This window comes from Theropithecus gelada, chromosome 13 (genome assembly GCF_003255815.1).
Source record: "Theropithecus gelada isolate Dixy chromosome 13, Tgel_1.0, whole genome shotgun sequence".
Taxonomy (NCBI): domain Eukaryota; kingdom Metazoa; phylum Chordata; class Mammalia; order Primates; family Cercopithecidae; genus Theropithecus; species Theropithecus gelada.
Genome location: NC_037681.1, coordinates 106344406 through 106363791, shown reverse-complemented (window position 1 = coordinate 106363791; position 19386 = coordinate 106344406). Strand labels below are relative to the sequence as shown.

Here is a 19386-nt window from a genome sequence, read left to right as displayed (position 1 = left end):
TCAGAGTCAATGAAAAGATTTACAGGAAGCAGAGAGTAGTCAGGGCTTGGGTGTCAGCTGTGTTGCAAAAAAGCAGGAAAATGAGTGGAGTTAGTTATTAGATGGCGACTGGAGCGCTGAGCTGGGCTGCAGTGGAGTGGCAGAATAAAGGAGGTGACAGAGGTGAGGGAAGTCAAGTGGTAAACATTAAAAAAGAAACAGGACGGTGCTCACACGGGCAGGAAGGCTGAACACAGGGTTTTTCTTTCATTTCTCGGAGAAGGATTGCTCTGTGCAAAAGGAAAAATGGGAAACTCAGAGTACACGTGTTAGTTTTGTTTTTTGTTCACGACAGGGTCTCACTCTGTCATCCAGGCTAGAGTGCAGTGGCACAATCATGGCTCACTAAAGGTTCGAACTCCCAGGCTCAAGAGAGCCTCCTCCCTCAGCCTCCTGAGTAGACAGGACTATAGGTGTGAATGACCACATCTGGCTAATTTAAAAAATTTTGGCCGGGTGCAGTGGCTCACGCCTGTAATCCCAGCACTTTGGGAGGCCGAGGAAGGCAGATAATCCCAGCTACTTGGGAGGCTGAGGCAGGAGAATCGCTTGAACCCAGGAGGCAGAGGTTGTGGTGAGCCAAGATCACGTCACTGCACTCTAGCCTGGGCACAAGAGCGAAACTCCGTCTCCAAAAAAAAAAAATTTTTTTGTGTAGAGATCTCGCAATGTTGCCCAGACTGGTCTCAAACTCCTAGCCTCAAGCAATCCTCCCCTCTTGGCCTCCCAAAGTGTTGAGATTAAAGGTGTGAGCCACCACACCCGGCCGCCATGTGTTAGTTTTTTTTTTTTTGAGACAGAGTCTTGCTCTGTTGCCCAGGCTGGAGTGCAATGGCGCAATCTCAGCTCACTGCAACTTCCACCTTCCGGGTTCAAGCAATTCTCCTGCTTCAGCCTCACAAATATCGGCAATTACAGGTGCATGCCACCATGCTTTTTTTTTTTTTTTTTTTTTTAGACGGAGTTTTGCTCTTGTTGCCCTTGCTGGAGTTCAATGGCACAATCTCGGCTCACTGCAACCTCCACCTCCCGGGCTCAGGCGATTCTCCTACCTAAGCCTCCCGAGTAGTTGAAATTACAGGTGTGCGCCACCACGCCTGGCTAATTTTGTATTTTTAGTAGAGACAAGGTTTCGCCACATTGGTCAGGCTGGTCTCGAACTCCTGACCTCAGGGGATCTGCCCGCCTCAGCCTCCCAAAGTGCTGGGATTACAGGCGTGAGCCACTGCACCCGGCCTCATGTGTTAGTTTTTAAAGGCAAATAACGTTTTTTTTTTTGTTTGTTTTGTTTTTTTTTTTTTTGAGATGGAGTCTCATTCTGTCACCCAGGCTGGAGTGCAGTGGCCGGATCCCAGCTCACTGCAAGCTCCGCCTCCCGGGTTTACGCCATTCTCCTGCCTCAGCCTCCTGAGTAGCTGGGACTACAGGCACCCGCCACCACGCCCGGCTAGTTTTTTTGTATTTTTAGTAGAGACGGGGTTTCACCGCATTAGCCAGGATGGTCTCGATCTCCTGACCTCATGATCTGCCCATCTCAGCCTCCCAAAGTGCTGGGATTACAGACTTGAGCCGCCGCGCCCGGCCGGAAATAACGTTCTTGAAAAGTAGATGGAGATGAGACAATATTCAGAGAGACACTAAGACAGAGGGCCCAGTCATCTCAGGTCTTCAGGAGTGGGTTGGGGGACGGCACAGGAGAGGTAGAGGAAGGCACAGATCTGAAACAGAGATGGCTGCACTGGGGGGAGGTGCGGGGCACCAGCCAGGTCTAGGGTGGGCAGATGTGGTCCGGACATCCTCCACCAGGACTGACTGGCACCACTAGAGGGCACCTGCGTCTCATACTTGGCCACTACCCTGGCTTATGCCTGAGGTGTGGGGTGCTTGTTCAACGGGCAGCTTGTGCCTTGGCGACTGGCCACAGAACCTGCTGCCTTTCCTGGATGGCTGGTCCCGCCACTCATGGTTCCTTCCACTGTCATCCTTGCCTGACTCCCTGGTGATGACTGTGACAATCACCTGAGAGCTGCATGTGGCATCCCACTGTAGATCCCAGTGTAAAATCCCAAGGGCTCCACAGGAGTGTGTCTCCTGATTACTGGAACTCACACAGGCTCCCTGCACCCTTATTTATTTAGCTTTCTTTTTTTTTTTTTTTTTTTTGAGACGGAGTCTCGCTCTATCGCCCAGGCTGGAGTGCAGTGGCCGGATCTCAGCTCACTGCAAGCTCCACCTCCCGGGTTTACACCATTCTCCTGCCTCAGCCTCCCGAGAAGCTGGGACTACAGGCGCCCGCCACCTCGCTCGGCTAATTTTTTGTATTTTTAGTAGAGACGGAGTTTCACCGTGTTAGCCGGGATGGTCTCGATCTCCTGACCTTGTGATCCGCCCGTCTCAGCCTCCCAAAGTGCTGGGATTACAGGCTTGAGCCACCGCGCCCGGCATTTATTTAGCTTTCTGCGCACATCTTCTTTCTCTTCTGCTAGACTCTAAGCTTTTAATGAATAAGAATTATCAACATCTCTTAAAATGTCCTATGAGATGAAATAATGTCTGGGATTTGCTTTAAAACCCAATGTAGCAGGAAGGAAATTCTGGGTGAAGGGAACATGGGGATTCATTATATAATTCTCTCTACTTTTATACATCTTTAAAATTTTCTATAATTAAACTTTAATAAACATCATAGAAGCCCAATGCCTCATACCTAGTACAGGGCAGTAACAGTGAAGCCCTAGGTCTGCTTGTCTGTAAAATGCACAGGCCATGCAGGAGGGGGTTCCCTTCTAACCGCATCCCCTGATTCTGAGGCTCACTGTACAGTGGGCAAGCACCAGTTAGCTTGTGGGGTGAGTGCGTCTTAAGGCAAGTGTTGACCCAAGCGCCCAGGAAAACCCAGGAAAGTAGGATATCTGGCTCTGTTCCAGGAGCATCTCTTATCAGCTATGGGTTTCAGTCCTTTGCATGTCCTGAGGAGGTCAAAGGAACTGCTTGGACCTACTGCTCCAGTCTCCCAGGATTGTCCAGACCCTCCTGTCCAGCTGGTATTGCCACAGGGCCTGGCAGAAAAGGCTCGGATGCCCTGAGGAGCATTTGTTTGCATATGTCCTATTAAATTATTTCCTATAACATCCTGTACAGAAGAGCCTCTTCAACATTGCCTGGCAGCTATGAGGGAGAAGAGGAGGCAATTCTGGGTGAGCCTCAATAGGAGAGAGAGGCCACCCTTACCCACGTGAAGTGGGCAGCAGGTTCAGATGGCAGCCGGGAAGGATCGGAGGCAGGCTTCCATGATGAACCAGGGTGAGCAGCCAGGCCCGTGGGGGTTGGGGGACAGCTCTTCCAATTACACAACATCCAAGGCGGTGTGGTGCATGTGTAGGTCACAACCTAATTGGAGCCCCAAGCACTCAGCTCCTCCTCACTGTACTCACACATTTGAGGAAACACTGTTGGACCCCATCTGCTTCAGCACGATGGCAGAAGGCAGTGGCAAGGGATGAGGCCAGGAATAGTGGCCCTTTGGTGCTTTGAGGTGAAACTGACTTACCAAGTGTGCTGGAGATGGTGATCTCGTGTCCTTGACTGTGGCACTGGAAGGGACATCGAGGAGGGGCCATTTCATCTGCAGGTACTGTACAGGGAACAGAAAAGAAAAAGCTGTTGGTGAGATGAGGTCTCACAAGTACCCACAGTTTGCTGGGCTCTGCTGTTAGGGCACCGGGGCAGGCCATTGGGGTGGCCTGCATTTTCACGCCACATGCCCTGTACTGGATTGATTTCCAAATGATTATAACAGGGGCAAGCATATATTTACAATCACCACCACCCTCACCATGCCCTCGGTCATTTTGGTGGGGACACGAATGGCAACTAAGCTGAAGTTTAAGTGGCGGTGAGAACTGATCCATTTCAGCACAACCAATCAACATAGTCAAAGAACCTATTGGTGAGGCTCAAGTCCCCTCCCTATGCTGTAGTCACGGACAGGCAGAGCTGATCAAGGAAGCAGAGGCTCCCAGACGGCCATCCTGCCCCATCCATTTCCATCGCTTACGACATGCACACACAATGCTCCCCACGAAACAGCTGTCCGGAAGTATCTGGGAATGAACGAATAAAAGTCATCTGCCTGACACAGAGTCATGGGCAACATCTACCCCAACTCAAGGATGCTGAGCTTTACTTCATTATAGCGTCTCTCAACCTTGAAAAGATTACTCAGTACCCCATTCTTTCCCACATCAGTGCAAAAAACCCAAACCAAACAGTATCTCTCCAACACACACACACACACTCTCTCTCTCTCTCTCTCTCTGTCTCTCTCTCTCTGGCATGGCACAGTCCTTGCCAAAAGCCTGGAAAGAATGAGCTGAGTGGAGCAGCAGGCAGGAGCACTGGGAAGGGCGCTTCTGGGCTCCGGAGCCCTGCATTCATGGGTTCAGGCTCTTACTCTGCCAACACAGGCTGTGTGACCCCGAACGAGTGATTAACAACTCTGAGTCCCAGTTTCAGCATTTGTAAGGCAAGGTTATTATCACTCACAGTACAGGTTGCTCGGAGGACTAGGGACAGTGTCACATATTGAACACAGTGCCTCGCACATGGGAGACATTTGATAAATGACGCCTATTATTTCCATAAGCAAACCATTAGTCTTTGCCAGGAGCAAAAGCACACATGTTGTGTTAGTGTCAACACTGACAGGTTGCTTCTGGGCAGCAGACCCGCAAGCAGCCTCTGCAGAATTCTTGAGACTCCTTTAAGAATGAAAGCTGTAATGGAAAGTGGTGGCTCCAGGAAGTTTCACAGAAAGAAGTCTTTGGCTGGGTGCAGTGGCTCACCCTGTAATCCCAGCACTTTGGGAGGCCGAGGCGGATGGATCACTTGAGGTCAGGAGTTCAAGATCAGCCTGGCCAACATGGTGAAACTTCATCTCTACTAAAAATACAAAAAATAGCTGGATGTGGTGGCGCAGGCCTATAGTCCCAGCTACTCGGGAGGCTGAGGCAGGAGAATCACTTGAATCTGGGGGGCGGAGGTTGCAGTGAGCCAAGATTGTGCCACTGTACTACAGCCTGGACAACAGACTGAGACTCTGTCTCAAGAAAGAAAGAAAAAAGAAGCCTTTGAATCATCCCTCGCTCTGGTCATGTAATATCAGGAAAAACCCACCACAATTTGGCTCTGCTGTGTACAGGAGCAGGAGGGCGATGGGAAGAGCCCCCGAAGGCCCCTTTGCTCTTCATTCACCATAAGTCTTGACCAAGACAGCAGGGACTGGGCTTTCAAAAAGGTGTCCATGGGCAGGAACAACTTAAGGCCACGTGTCACAGACCAGCCTAGCACATGGGATGGGCCAAGCAGGCCTGGAGTGGGAGACCTGGTGCGAAGTGGGAATGAAGCCCTATGAATTAGGACAGTCTTTTCACTTTGTGACCTCTGTACCCCCACCCCTCAAATGGGGTCTCACCTCTGTCCCTGTCCTCTGCTACCCTATCTTCTTCCTCCCTTCCCACCACCACCCATCCCTTCCCCTACCCAGAGCCCACACACACTACATGAAGTAACTGGGATTTCAATGCCTGTGGCAAGTTAAAAGCACTGGGCAAATATTGGTATTAGTTAAAACTCATTTCCACTGTGAATAACATTTGTGCTACATTTGCAGTTGTCAAAGCATTTTCACACATAAAACCCAGTATAATCTTCACAACAACTCCGCAATTACAAGTAGGGGTGACTACCCCAAATTTTAAAAGAAGCTAGGCTGGGCGCAGTGGCTACGCCTGTAATCCTAGCACTTTGGGAGGCCGAGGTGGGCAAATCATTTGAGCTTAAGAGTTCAAGGCCAGCCTGGCCAATACGGTGAAACCCTGTCTCTTACTAAAAATACAAAAATTAGCCGGGCGTGGTGGTGCACACCTGTAGACCCAGCTACTTGGGAGGCTGAGGCAGAAGAATCACTTCAACCCGGGAGGCAGAGGTTGCAGTGAACCGAGATCACACCACTGTACTCCAGCCCGAGTGACAGAGTGAGACCCTGTCTCAAAAAAAAAAAAAAAAAAAAAAAAAAAGGAGCTAATGGACATAAGCAAAGGCTAAACGGCTTGCCCAACTTCATACAAGAGAGCTGCAGCCAGAGCCTAGGTCTCTTGACTTCAAATCCCACATCTTTCACAACACCGAGTCATAAAGCTTTTCCTAAGACTGTCTTCCTCAACTCCCCACCCACAGCCTTTTCTTTGCTTGGATGTGTTTTCTCTCTCCTTCTCTGTCTTGCACGGGGCTGGCCATCCAGAAACCGGTCCATGCATGTCAGTGTTCTCCTGGAGGGATGCCGAAGGTGCCCAGAGCTTGCACTTGAAGCCTAAACACCAGTTTTTCTAGAAGCAACAACTTGAACATTTCTGGTTTTAAAAATTGAACTGCAATAGCAACTATGAGGTGCTGAAGAGAAGTATCCCAAATCTATAGCCCCTAACATTAAACAGGACAGATGGGTTCCTAAAATCCATCAACTCTACCAGCATCTGCTCCCTATTTAGGGCCACAAAGACACACATTCATTCTTGTTGGCTTACCGGGATGTCCTTAGATCATATGGGGGCGGTCCAAAGAAACGTGAACCCTGGTTTGGGACGGTGCTAGAGTTTTAGGTCTTAAATAATACTCTCAAGTGACCTTACAGATTGTCTGGCAGAGTTGGCTTGTAGGACTGTAGTGCAGGGTTTCTCAATCTCGGCACTATGACATTTTGGGCTGGATAACTTTTTTTATTGGGGGTGGTGGGCTGTCCTGTAAAGTTTAACAACGACTTTGGCCTCTAACTATAATACTAAATGCTGATGCACTCCCATATAAATAATCAAAAATGTCTCCAGACTTTGCCAAATGTCTCCTGGGGCTGAGGGAGAGACTCTTCCCTTCCCCAACTGAGAATCACTGCTCCAGTGGCCAAGGAGCTGGTACCTAACACACCATGTGCTCCACGAGGGTTTGTCTGCCTTGGTGCTAGGGATATCAAGGTACAGGTACATTTATATATGCTTGTCTTTTGTACACACATTCATAGCAAGGGTGTTCAGTAATAGCCACTCTTTTGGGTGTCTGACCATGCACTTGTTTTATCTACATAACAAGAAGTCTTGGCTTCTGCTGGGAGGAGACCACTGGCCGTGCCTACCATTGATACTTGGTCCCCTACAGATAAGTCAGGCAGTGTGAGGGAAAAGAGCAGAAAGGAGAGGTGGTCCTGGGAACAGTGAGCATCCCACTGGGACTCACCCTGCTCCAGCCATGCCTGGGGTGGTGCGGGGGCGCTGTGCAGGGAGGGACTCACTCTGGGAGGCAGCGGTACGGAGGATCGTCACTTACTCTTTTCTATTCGTCTTTTTAAGATTTGGAGATGACTGATGGGGGTGGAGGAAGAGCTCTAAGACTTTGGAGTCCCTACAGCTTGGCCATGGACAGCCTCTCCATCACAATTCTGAAAGGACAGTTGAGCTTCCCAGAACCATGAACTGGGGCAGCAGGAGCCAACGACACCCGTTGTAATCCTCTTCCACTGCACTACCAGACATTTGAAGGTGGCCAGGTAGTTCTGAATTCCTAGGTCAGGCCCAGCCCAACTAGAGTGGAAATAAAGTTCTTCTGTTTATTTATTTTTATTTTTTAGTTTTAGAGATGGGGGTCTTGCTGTGTTGCCCAGGCTGGTCTTCAATGTCCGGGCTCAAGCAATCCTCCCGCCTTGCTCTTGCAAAGTGCCGGGATTACAGGTGTGAGCCACCATGTGCAGCCAAGAAAGCTCTTCTTAGCTGTGAGGCCAACCCCACCATCACCCGAGGGCAGTCACTCAGGGTGGGAGCACGTCCTTGGGGAAGCAAGTGATGGGCAACTGTGCTTAGATTCTTTGCATGGTAATGGTATGTGGGCGGGTTAAAACTGCTGGATTCTCCATGCCCAGTCTAGGCTACATTTAAGTGGCTCTGCAAGGCCCAGCTCCTGACCAGTGTGTCATGGCTGGGCTTCTGCACATAGCAAAGATGTGTACACAGGCTGGTTCAGCCACCTCCCCCCTGGGGGATGTCCACTGGAACATAACACATTGAAATGATGATGGCTGGGCGCGGTGGCCCATGTCTGTAATCCCAGCACTTTAGGAGTCTGAGGCGGGCAGATGGCGGGGTCAGGAGTTCAAGACCAACTGGGCCAACATGGTGAAACCGCACCTCTACTAAAATAATACAAAAAATTAGCTGGGCGCGGTGGTGCGTGCCTGTAATCCCAGCTACTCAGGAGGCAGGAGAATCGCTTGAACCCAGGAAGCAGAGGTTGTAGTGAGCCAAGATTGTGCCACTGTACTCCAGCCTGGGCGACAGAGTGAGATTCCGTCACAAAAAAAAAAAGAAAAAAGAAATGATGTACGGCATCAATACAACTGATGGCCAAGCAACAGCTATCGCTCCCACTCCTGGGGTGCTTTCTATGGCTTAAATACTCTCTTTTGGATACTCAATAATAGAAAGGAAAACACCAAACCCAAGTGGCAGGTACTGCTGTCTTCGATTTACATGCGTCATGACTACCTAAGACAGGACAGATATGTAGTTTTCCAATCTCACTGAATCTGAGAAACTCTTTTCTGGGGACTGGGGTTCTGCTACTGTGGTTCACAGTTAAGTAGATTGAGACTGTGGTTTAAAACATGTCTTTACCTTGTTAAGGAAGGATGATTCTAATCCTATTTTTACATTGTTTACATTGGAGCAGTTGTTGCATTTTTCTCTCAGCATTTACCAAAATGGTCATGTGGTTTCTCTTATTTGACTCATTTATGAGATGTATATACAGCAATAGATTTTCTTACATGAAGGCATTTTTGCGTTTCCCAGGTAAGCCCTATTTGGTCATGGTGGTTTGTTCCTTCTTACGCTATGTTGTGGAATGCTAATCACGTTCTAAATTTTTGACTTACATTCCTAAGTAAAGGTGAACAAAGTTTTCTTTTCTTTGGGTAACATCTTTATCGAGTGTTGCCATCAGTGTTCTTGTGACTTTATTATTTAGAGGGGCTCTGCTCCTCTCTTTCTCAATGTTTTGGGCTCCTCCTTAGAGCCTCCTTGGGGTGAGCATTTGGCCAGGAGGGCTGTTTCTACTCAATGTGGATCTCCGGAAGGGTCCCTCTGAAAGATGCTGTCACTCGAGAGCTAGAGCCCCCTTTCCTGCAGGGAGGCGGAGAATCCATCCTACAGACTCCTCGCTTTGATTGGAGCCATGGAGCAGATTAATTGCAGCTGTGCCCTGGAATTTCCCCAACACACAAATCTTCGTGATGTAAAACAGCTGGGAGGAAATCCCAGCATGCCCTGTACAGAGGCAGGACTGCCAATGAGCTATGGAGATTAACCCTCCGGCTCCCAGAAGGTAGGGAGGGCCCCGCCCCAGCCGTCCTCACCCTGTCCCACACTTGCTTAGTGTGGACAGGACTCTACAGGGCTCAGGGGAACGCCCACATTCTCCCTGTTCGCACGTTCTCACAGAAAAGCCTTTAAGCAGGGCCTGGGCAACAGAGGAAACAAAGCTTCATGTTACAGAATCCACAGCTCCCCACAGTTGCACACAAGGAAAACAAGTCAGCTCCCAAAACTGCGCAGGTGAGAAAACTCCAGCCCAGAGAACGCCTTCCGCTGCTTCTAGAGGACAGGCCCAGTAGGCAGATAAAGCGCCCCTTTCTCCAGCCACAGTCTCGCCCATTTTTGGCCACCCGCCTATCAGCAGACGCAAAGGGTCCCAGTTTTGGTGACCGGTCCTTCCTGCCTCTCTGGACCCCTATGGTAAATAGTGACTTTGGGGACCCAGAGCCAGGGTCCCCTGTGATAGAGAAGCAAGGGTTTCCCAGGCTTTTCAGGAGATTTAAAGTCCCACTGCCACCCAGAACCCAAGGCTACCCCCAAACCCCAGGTGCAGGCGGCTTCCCACCACAGTGACAATGACATTATTCAAAACGCTCTCCTTGTCCTCTTAGAGGCTCTATGTAACAGGAACCTATACTATAACCATATTATAAATGACAAATGTGAAGAAGTGATCTGTGCCTCCCCTCTCCATTCTGCCACAGTTGCAGTCGTGTCTCACCTGGACTCTACTGCAAATCTTACTAGAATCAGCTTTCTAAACACCAGTCAATCTCTCCCCTGCTCAAAACACTTCCCTGGTTGGTTTCTGGGGTCAAGAGATAAAGCCCCCAAACTTACCAGCAATCCCGCACCACCCTATCCTTCTGGCTTCCACCCTCACACCCCCAACCCCGGCTGCACAGTCCTCGCTGCACTCTGAATGCACCACGTGGCCCCGCTGCTCCCCAGCCTGCTATGGCCTTTACCGCGTCCTTCACTCGTGGGAAACTTTAACCGCTTCTTCAAAACCCAGTTCTCCCAAGGTCACCCTCCCTGGCATGAGTCCTCCACGAGTCCGTCACTCTCGAGGAGCAGCACACGGTATTCCCACAGCACTCACCAGGCTACTCTTCCTCATTTACACACTCTGCCTGCCCTTGGGACTGTAAGCTCCTCAAGGATCATGCCTGCAGCTCAATTCCTCACCTAGAACCTGGCAATCATGATGTGTTGAAACCCTGTCCTATGCTGTATTAATGCAGTGAGCTTAGGCCCAGTTTCCACATCTGTAATGTGGGGTTGAACAGCCTCTCCCTGAAGCCTTTAGAGAGGCAGCACACACGGGAGCCCATTTCACTCATGGGCAATGCCCGCTTCTCACAGTAACTGGCTTAGTTCTGCCGAGAATATGTAAACGTAGCATGGAGGCTGGGATGCCCAACTTGGCCAGTTCCTGGAGACCCGTTTCTATCTTCTGTAGTAAAGTTCACAAATGGATCCAAGTTTGAAAATACATCAACACTAGCAATGAATTTGGGAATAGGGAGACAGAAAAGCTTTCCCAACTGGGAAAACATTTTTAGTTTTCAGCAGTCAATAAGAGAAAATGAAAGTGTAAAGAACTTGTTCCCAAACAAGATGGATTAGACAAAGTTCCAGGGGCAAAAGTGTAAAAGAAGTTTTATACTCTTATCCCTGAGAATGAGTTGTTTACGCCTTTGCATAACTTGGTGGATGGCACTAAATCCCAAACACGACATTTTTTGTTTTGCCTGAGTGTAGGTTAGATTCTTTCTTGAGGTTTTTTTTTTTTTTTTTTTGAGATGGAGTCTTGGCACAATCATAGGTCACTGCAACCTCCACCTCCTGGGCTCCAGAATCCTCCAATCTCAGCCACTCAAGTAGCTGGGACCACAGGCATGTGCCACCACGCCTGCCTAATTTTTTGTACTTTTGGTAGAGACAGGGTTTCACCATGTTGCCCTTGCTGGTCTCAAACTCCTGAGCTCAAGTGATCTGCCCGCCTTCACCTCCAATTCTGCTGGCATTACAGGGGTGAGCCAGCGCACCCAGCCTGCACTGGTCTTAAACCCATGAAGTTACTTTGCTCTCTCTAGCACGTGTGGCAGCATTTAGTCAACAAATGGTTTTAAAGCCCATGCACTGGTAGCAGAGGGGCTCCAAAAGCATTTCATGACTGAATAGTAAGAGTGTGTCAATCAGGTGTCAGTTTCACCATAAACACGTCTTTCCCCGGCTTTCCCCAAATGATTCTTTCTTTTTTGGATGATCTCAAACTACTGTTTTCCCCTCCCATTCCAAAGAACCTGGCAATTTTGCCTCCTAGATTTGATACAAGGTTTGTTTTTAAAAACTGGCTCACCCTCAGAAGCCAAGCTTTCGTTTTAGAGCACAAGAGGCAAGAGATCTGGGTTCCAGGCTCTTTCTAACCTTTCTGGACTCCATCTTCTCACCTTTAAAATGGGAATATTTTACTTCATCAGCCTGAAGCAGGGGCCTGGACTAGATGGTCTCCTTTGGAAGGAAAAATCGAATGCAGCTATTTGTCTAAACACAGAGGGCACTGAGAGTGCCGACAGTGTTGAGGTGTTCAACAAATATGGAATCAAGGGTCCTAGCTGAACCCCACTTACAAGCTGTGTGCCTGTGTACCTCACCTTTCAGAACCTCTGGTTTCCACATGTAAAACAGGAATAAGAACACCTACTGCCTGGCAGAGTGGTTATCTCACATGTGGCTGTCAAACTCAAGCGTCTGAGTGTCCTCTCACACCGGAGAGGACCAGGCAGAGTGTGGGGCATGTGAGGAGCTTGTAAGAACTCTGTGATCAGTCACTAAATGTGTAAGTTATTGGTATTCTATGAGCCTGTGACCTGCACTTGACCTGGGGGAGGGGAAGAGCCAATGAACACAGAGCTTGGCCACTCATAGATCTATGGCGCTTCTTGGGGAGAGAGGTCTGGTTCAGTGGTGTGCTGGTAAATACCTAACAACTGGCTCTCTAAGCAAAAAACAAAGTGAAAAACCAAAGCATTTGCTGGTATTCATGGTGTAAATACGCCCACTGATTTCAAGGTACCACGATGAGCAGTGCGGAAGAGATGCTTCCAATTGTCTGGGTGCCAACTGGCTCGGGCACACCAATGCACGTGGGCAGGAGCTGGGTTGGGGGGTGGTGGTCTCAGATGTGTCCTGACTTGCTGGGATGGCTGGAAAGCTGAGACACACATGGTTCTCAGCTGACGTGCGCCTGCCTGCTTGAGGTCTTGATGGAGAGCCGGACACTTGGCTAGGTATGTCCCCCTGACAGCTGCGTGCTCTGGAGGAGGGAAAACTCTGCTTCCAGAGCACTAGGCATAGCCATTCTGTGGTGGCCCTGACCAGGGGGACCCCTGGGACAGAGCCCTAGGTTTTCAAACAATGTCAAAGTTCAACTTGTTTTCGGGTCCGCATTTCTGCAGCCTGGAGTGCTGGGCCTGCTGAGTCGCAAGCTGCCTCTCCCATCGGCTGTGACCTTGGGTTTGCTGGGCCTGGGCAGTGTCCGTGCTCACCGCCCAGTCACCAACGCGCTGCAGGAAGTGTCTTTGTGGAAACTGACTTTGGAGGCCCGGTCCTCCTTTCCCTGAGGTGAACCCTGCCGGGCCCCTCCCTCTGTCTCTCCCCTGTTGCTGCGTGCCTGGGAATCTACTGACCTGCTTCCCTCCCCTCAGGCCCTCAGGTGAGAACATCTGCTCTGGCCCCCACGGGATGCAGAGTCCACCTGCTGGCCCCTGACCAGGAGCTCAGACTGGGCTGAAAGAGCAAATGCCTTTCTCCTTCACAGCCTGCAGCCTGTTCTCTGGCCTGCACATACCCACCCATGCCACTCTGCCCCTACTCCATTTGTCAGCATAGTAGGGCTGGTCCCACAGCCCTCCCCGCAGAGCTGCCTCCTGGGTTACAGCTACATAGCAGCCACCATAGGGTGGTGCCACAACCCACTGGAGGGGCCCATGCTCACAGACATGGAGCTGTTTCCCAGGCTTTGCTGCAGTGCACACCCTTGAACACTCACCATGTCGCCCATGTATGTCTATAGTGGGAGGACACATTCCCAGCTGCAAGGGGAATCACTAGGTCAGAGACAAGCACATTTAAGTTCTGAAGAGTGCTGTTAAATTTCTCCCAGTTGACACTGCTAACAGCAACCTGGGAGAGGGCTTATTTCCCCACTTCCTTGCCCATACAAGGTTATTAAACTGTTTAAACTTTGCCAAACTGACAGGTAAAAAAAGTCCCTTGCTGGAGTTTCCATTACTCTAGTAATGAGCGAGGCTGCGAATTGTCCTCTGTATGGGTGATGATTTGAAGGAGGGAAAAAAGATGTGTGTGGCACAGAGGAAGTGGGCACACAATCTGCTGGGTGGCAGGGACGGGGGAGGACGAGTATGGAGTCACTGCAGGTGAAACACAGGAGGGGTCTGTGGGCTCCCTGCAGCCGGCACAGCCGGTGCAACCCCTCCTGCACTTGATCTTCACTCGGGGGAAGAGGCCAGAGAGGAGGAGCTGAGGCTGAGTCTGTGGGCTGCTGTGAGTGAGGAGGAGGCGGGAGGAGAGCCCAGGAAGCTGCTGGTGGGCAGCTGCCCCTTCTGGTTCTCCTCCTTTCCCTTCCCAGAACGTACACAGGCTGCTTACATGCCCTCCCCACCTCCCAGGTACTTCTCAGCCCCCAGTAGGCTGGCTTCTGTTCCACTCCCTCCACTGTCTCTGTAGACACTCTCTTGTCTTTGCAAGGCCATGGACGACTTCAGAAAGAAAATAAAGGCAACTGGCTTTTGAACTGCCACATGCCATGGGCAGCTCTGGGGAAGCCTCTCCTCCCTCCTGCCCTGTGGCTGCAGGTTCTGCATGCCTTCTGGGTGATTTTTTATTGATATATTGGTTAATGGATTGATTGATAGGGTCTTGCCCTGTCAGCCAGGCTGGAGTACACTGGCACGATTGTAGCTCACTGCAGCCTCAACTTCATGGAATCAAGCAATCCTCCCACATCAGCCTCCTGCATAGCTGGGACTACAGGCTAGCACCACACCACACGGCTAATTTTTTTTTTTTGGTAGAGACAGGGTCTCACTATGTTGCCCAGGCTGGTCTCAAACTCTTGGCCTTAAGTGATCCTCCCGCCTTAGTCTCCCAAAGTGCTTGGGATTATAGCTTTGAGCTACCAAGCCCGGCCATCCACATTTATTGACTTGAATAAACTGTCCTGGACAAACTGTTCAGTGAGAAAAGCCAGTTAAATAATCTGGAAGCATAGTCACCCAAATGTTATCGCTGGATTTTTAACATTTCAGGCAATTTTATTAGTTCCTTTTTTGTATTTTTCTTCTTCACTTGAAATTTTTACAATCAGTATGTCTTATATCATAGTAACAGTAAGCAAAGCTATTAAGAGTAATGCCAGATGAATTATTTTCAATCCTGTGCCTTCAGTGTACCTAACCAGACACCACAGAATCCACTTTAATGCCTTTAGTGACCCCCCTAACCTGCTCTGGGCCACTAAGTTCCATGGCTTCTGGACATCTTTGGAACCCTATTCCATGGAAAGGCCCCCGCAGCAGCCTTCTGGGTTTGCCTGAGCTCCTGCAGGTTCTCACCCAGGAGGAAGGCAGCAGGGGTGCGGGCAACCCAGTTTGAAAGGGGTGGTGATGGGTTGCCAGCCACATCGGCAGGTTGCTTTGCCTCATACTGACAAAATGTCTCTTGTCCAAGAATAGGGTAGTTGACAGAAATGAAGGGGTCCCAAATCCTCTTTCCACTGAGTGGTCTCCACCAGTGCTCCTGGTCTCAGTTCATCTCTTCCTGTCTACCCTTCACTTGCCTCTAGAAATATCTTTCTAAAATATAAAACGATGCTGTTTAAAGCTAGCAGGAAGCTACCCGTTCTTACAGGACTGCCTACCAGATGACCACGATGCAGTGACAGCTCTGTACAGAGCCCTCCGTCAATGTTTAGTGAGTATCTCATCTAAAAGGTGTCTGTTTATGTGCATGATATACCACAGGAGAGATTTTTTAAAGTACATAAATAACTAGACTATAAGCCTACAAATGACAGGTTCAGATAAGACAGGGATTGCAATGGGCAAGAGTTATCGTGGAACAACTGAAAACCTCACAGAGGAGGTGGCATCTGTGCTGGGTCCTGCAGGCAGGATATACTTCCATAGTTGTTTTACTTTTGAAAGCATTCCATATTAATTATCTGATTTGCTATTACTGACTCCTGGATATAGGTAAAGAAGATATTATGACATTCATTTAAAAAATGGGAAACTGGGCTGGGCGTGGTGGCTCACGCCTGTAATCCCAGCACTTTGGGAGGCTGAGGCCGGCAGATCACGAGGTCAGGAGTTCAAGACCAGCATGGCCAATATGGTGAAACCCCGTCTCTACTAAAAATACAAAAATTAGCCGGGTGTGGTGGCGGGCGCCTGTAATCCTAGCTACTTAGGAGGCTGAGGCAGGAGAATTGCTTGAATCTGGGAGGCGGAAGCTACAGTGAGCTGAGATCGCACCACTGCACTCCAGTCTGGGTGACAGAGGGAGACTCCATCTCCAAAAAAAAAAGGAAACTGAGCCTGCTGGAGGCTGTTGGATTTACTTGACACTGGCCTTAGAATACAGGGTCTAGGCCGTTATGTTGTAACTCTAAGGGTACAAGGACATGATTTCTGCCTTCTAGAAACTTGTGGGTGGGAATGGGACTCACACTTGTAATCGCAGCATTTTGGGAGGCTGAGGCAGGTGGATCACTTGAGCCCAGGAGTTCAAGATCAGCCTGGGAAACAAAGTGAGACCCCGTCTCTACAAAAATACAAAAAAAATTAGCCAGGTGTGGTGGTGCACGCTTGTAGTCCCAGCTACCCGAGAGGCTGAGCTGGGAGGATCAATTCAGCCCTGGAGTTCGAGGCTGCAGTGAGCTGTGATCATGCCACTGCACTCCAGCCTGGGTGACAGGGTGAGACTGTCTCTAAATAAATAAACAAATAAGAAACTTCCAACTGATCTTGGAATCTTGGGATAGCAAATACGGGGCACAGGAGCGGTCCCATCCCTCTGTGCTTGTGGCAGACACTGCTAGTAGACCACGGTACCCTTTCTTACTAAAGCTGGGTAAGACCTCAGAATCCTCAACACGATATACCAGGCAGCTACTAACAGTTGATTAAAACTGACGTGTAAGGTGCAGTCTATTTATTCTCTCTGATTTATGCCAGGAGGTAGATACAGATGTTCTGTCGGGTGAGAAGGAGGGGGCAGAAACCAGGTCATAGAAGCATCTCTCTTGGCTGGCACAAAGTGGAACTCAGCTCCTAGACGGCGGTGAAGGCTTCACCAGGAATATGACTGGATGGCAAAAACAGTCATAATTTGCAGAAAGTCCATTGACCAAAAGCAGGCCTGAGAATTCTAAAGTTTATGGATTTTCCCCTATGGGAGGAGAAGCTGGAAAGCATCCCAGGTATTGAGGGGAAAGGAAGCAGGATCTGTGTATAATCAATGGGGAACAGGAAGCGCTTATCTGGGGCCAGTGAAATACTCAACACAAAAGAACAGCCAGGCAGCCTGGAGCTGCCTTCCAGCCTAGAACCTTTCCCTGCGGCTCCTGCAGACCCAGCCGCTGGCCAAAGTCAACAACTCCTGGGCACCGGGAGAGGGGAAATGTCTGAGGCAGCCCCTCCATAGACGGACAGTTCCAGGAGAGATCTCTGACCTCACAGGTGAACAAGGACACAGGAGAATAAGGGTCACACCAGCCACCTCTACACAGGGTCATTGCTCCTGATAAAGGAGCCTGAAGAACGGGTCCTGCACCCTACCCTAGTGTGTATGCAAATGTGGGTGCACATGAGGCTTATATATCTCAGGGAACAACACGATTTTCTGTCCATATTGAAGGGAGCGTGCAGGAAGTTATGATGGACAGTGGAAGGGCTGAGAAGTTTTCCACTGATTATGGGCATGTGTGTCAGATACCTTGTATGCATTATCACAACACCCAAACTCATCATGCCTCTTCCTCCTCACTTCATGAAAACAGTGTTGTTTCCAGTTCCCATCTCAATTCTATTAAACAACACCTCCTATTTTTTAGTACCTAAAATATTTACATTAATAGGCCTTAAAATATGTATGTATTTTTGGCAGGGTGTGGTGGCTCATGCCTGTAAGCCCAGCACTTTGGGAGGCTCACCTGAGCCCAGGAATTCAACACCAGCCTGGGCAACATGGTGAAACCCCATCTCTACAAAACAAAACAAAACAAAAATGTATATATATAGCCAAACAAAATTATAAATACATAAATATGTATGTGTATTTTTTATGTATGTGTATGCACATGTATATACATATATACAATTACACATACATGTTACAGGCAAAGTTTGATATCTTGGATACTGTTGCTTACAGTGAAGCTCCATTTTTAAAAAGTGGAAAAAAGTGAATCAATTCAAAGAAAAATAATTATGTAAATAGTATAGGTGGTATGTGGCAAAGATTATGCGAGTAAGTGACATCTGGGGAATACTGTTGTAGGATTGCATGTTTGTGGCCATCCAGGGGCCACTGCCAGTTGTGGATGAGGGCACCCCTAGGAACTGGAGAAAGAGGTTCTGCACACAAACTCAAAGGTCAGAGCTTCCCAGGATACACCACTATTTTCTCCCCAAATGGCTTCTCACCAAGATCTACCATCTCTCTCTTCTTACATACCTGCAGGGTCAAAACCTCAGACATCTATTCCTCCACCTTCTTCCTCACTTTATCATCTAGCCCATCAAGTCCTGTATTTTTTCCATCTCAACTACCACTGTCTTGCAATTCACTTACATTTACCTTGCCCCACACTTGTTCCTCCAGGTCGGTCACACACCCTGCTGCCCGCTGACTTTCCAGCTCACAGCCGGGCTCACATTTCCTCGCTTAGCTTCTCCTAAGCAATTTGGGGACAGGCATCCAGTCTTTTTTTTTTTTTTTTTTTACCTGCTGCTTCAGAAAGGCATCCAGGCCGGGCATGGTGGCTGACGCCTATAATCTCAGCACTTTGGGAAGCCGAGGAGGGTGGATCACCTGAGGTCAGGAGTTCGAGACCAGCCTGGCCAACATGGTGAAACCTGGTCTCTATGAAAAGTACAAAAACTAGCAGGGCATGGTGGCGGGCGCCTGTAATCCCAGCAATTCAGGAGGCAGAGGTTGCAGTGAGCCGAAATCGCACCACTGCACTCCAGCCTGGGCGACAAGAGCAAGACTCCGTCTCAAAAAAAAAAAATGCATCCAATCTTATTTGCCCTTTGGGTCCCCACAGCCTTTAGCACAGCATAACATTTGTGAGAGGTGCTTGATGACTACTGCAGGGTGTTCTAGGATTAACCAAATTAGAGGTGCAAGTCCTTCTCTCTGGAGGTGTTGCCTCCCAGGCAGCTCTAGTGGAAATGTTGTATTCAAAGGCAATTAGTGGTCACACTCCTGGGGTTGTTGCCATAGACCCTAATTTAATTGACCTAGGGTGAGAACAGAGAAACCATCACCTTTTGGGAGAATGATGGATACAGGGAATGGGAAGGTCCGCTGCCAGTGGAGACCCTATCAGGCGAGTAAGACTCCATTTACCTAAAGTGATCAAATAAAAAACATTTACCGATATCATATCTGCCTCTATTTTTTTTATATTTTCCCCTATAGTTAATATATTATAAAAAATAAGCAAAAACATCCTAACTCTTTTGTAGCTGGGGGCCTTGATGCTGGGATTCTGCTGTTCAACCCTGCTGTGGAATATAGCACTTCTGAAATTCATACTCTGTTTGATATTAATATCACTTCAGATAAGTAAATAAGTATGTGCCAAAGCCAAGGACAGGAAACTGTCTGCATAAAT

The 19386-nt window shown here is 49.0% G+C and overlaps 1 protein-coding gene across 1 annotated transcript in view; it reads right to left on the bottom strand.

Moving 5' to 3' along the window:
• TCF7L1 (transcription factor 7 like 1) overlaps window positions 1-19386 on the bottom strand; it is a 181733-nt gene that overhangs the window by 24428 nt on the left and 137919 nt on the right. Inside the window, exon 4 of the mRNA XM_025353551.1 lies at window positions 3590-3673. Coding sequence (XP_025209336.1) covers window positions 3590-3673 — 84 coding nt within the window. The remainder of the gene's footprint in view (window positions 1-3589; window positions 3674-19386) is intronic.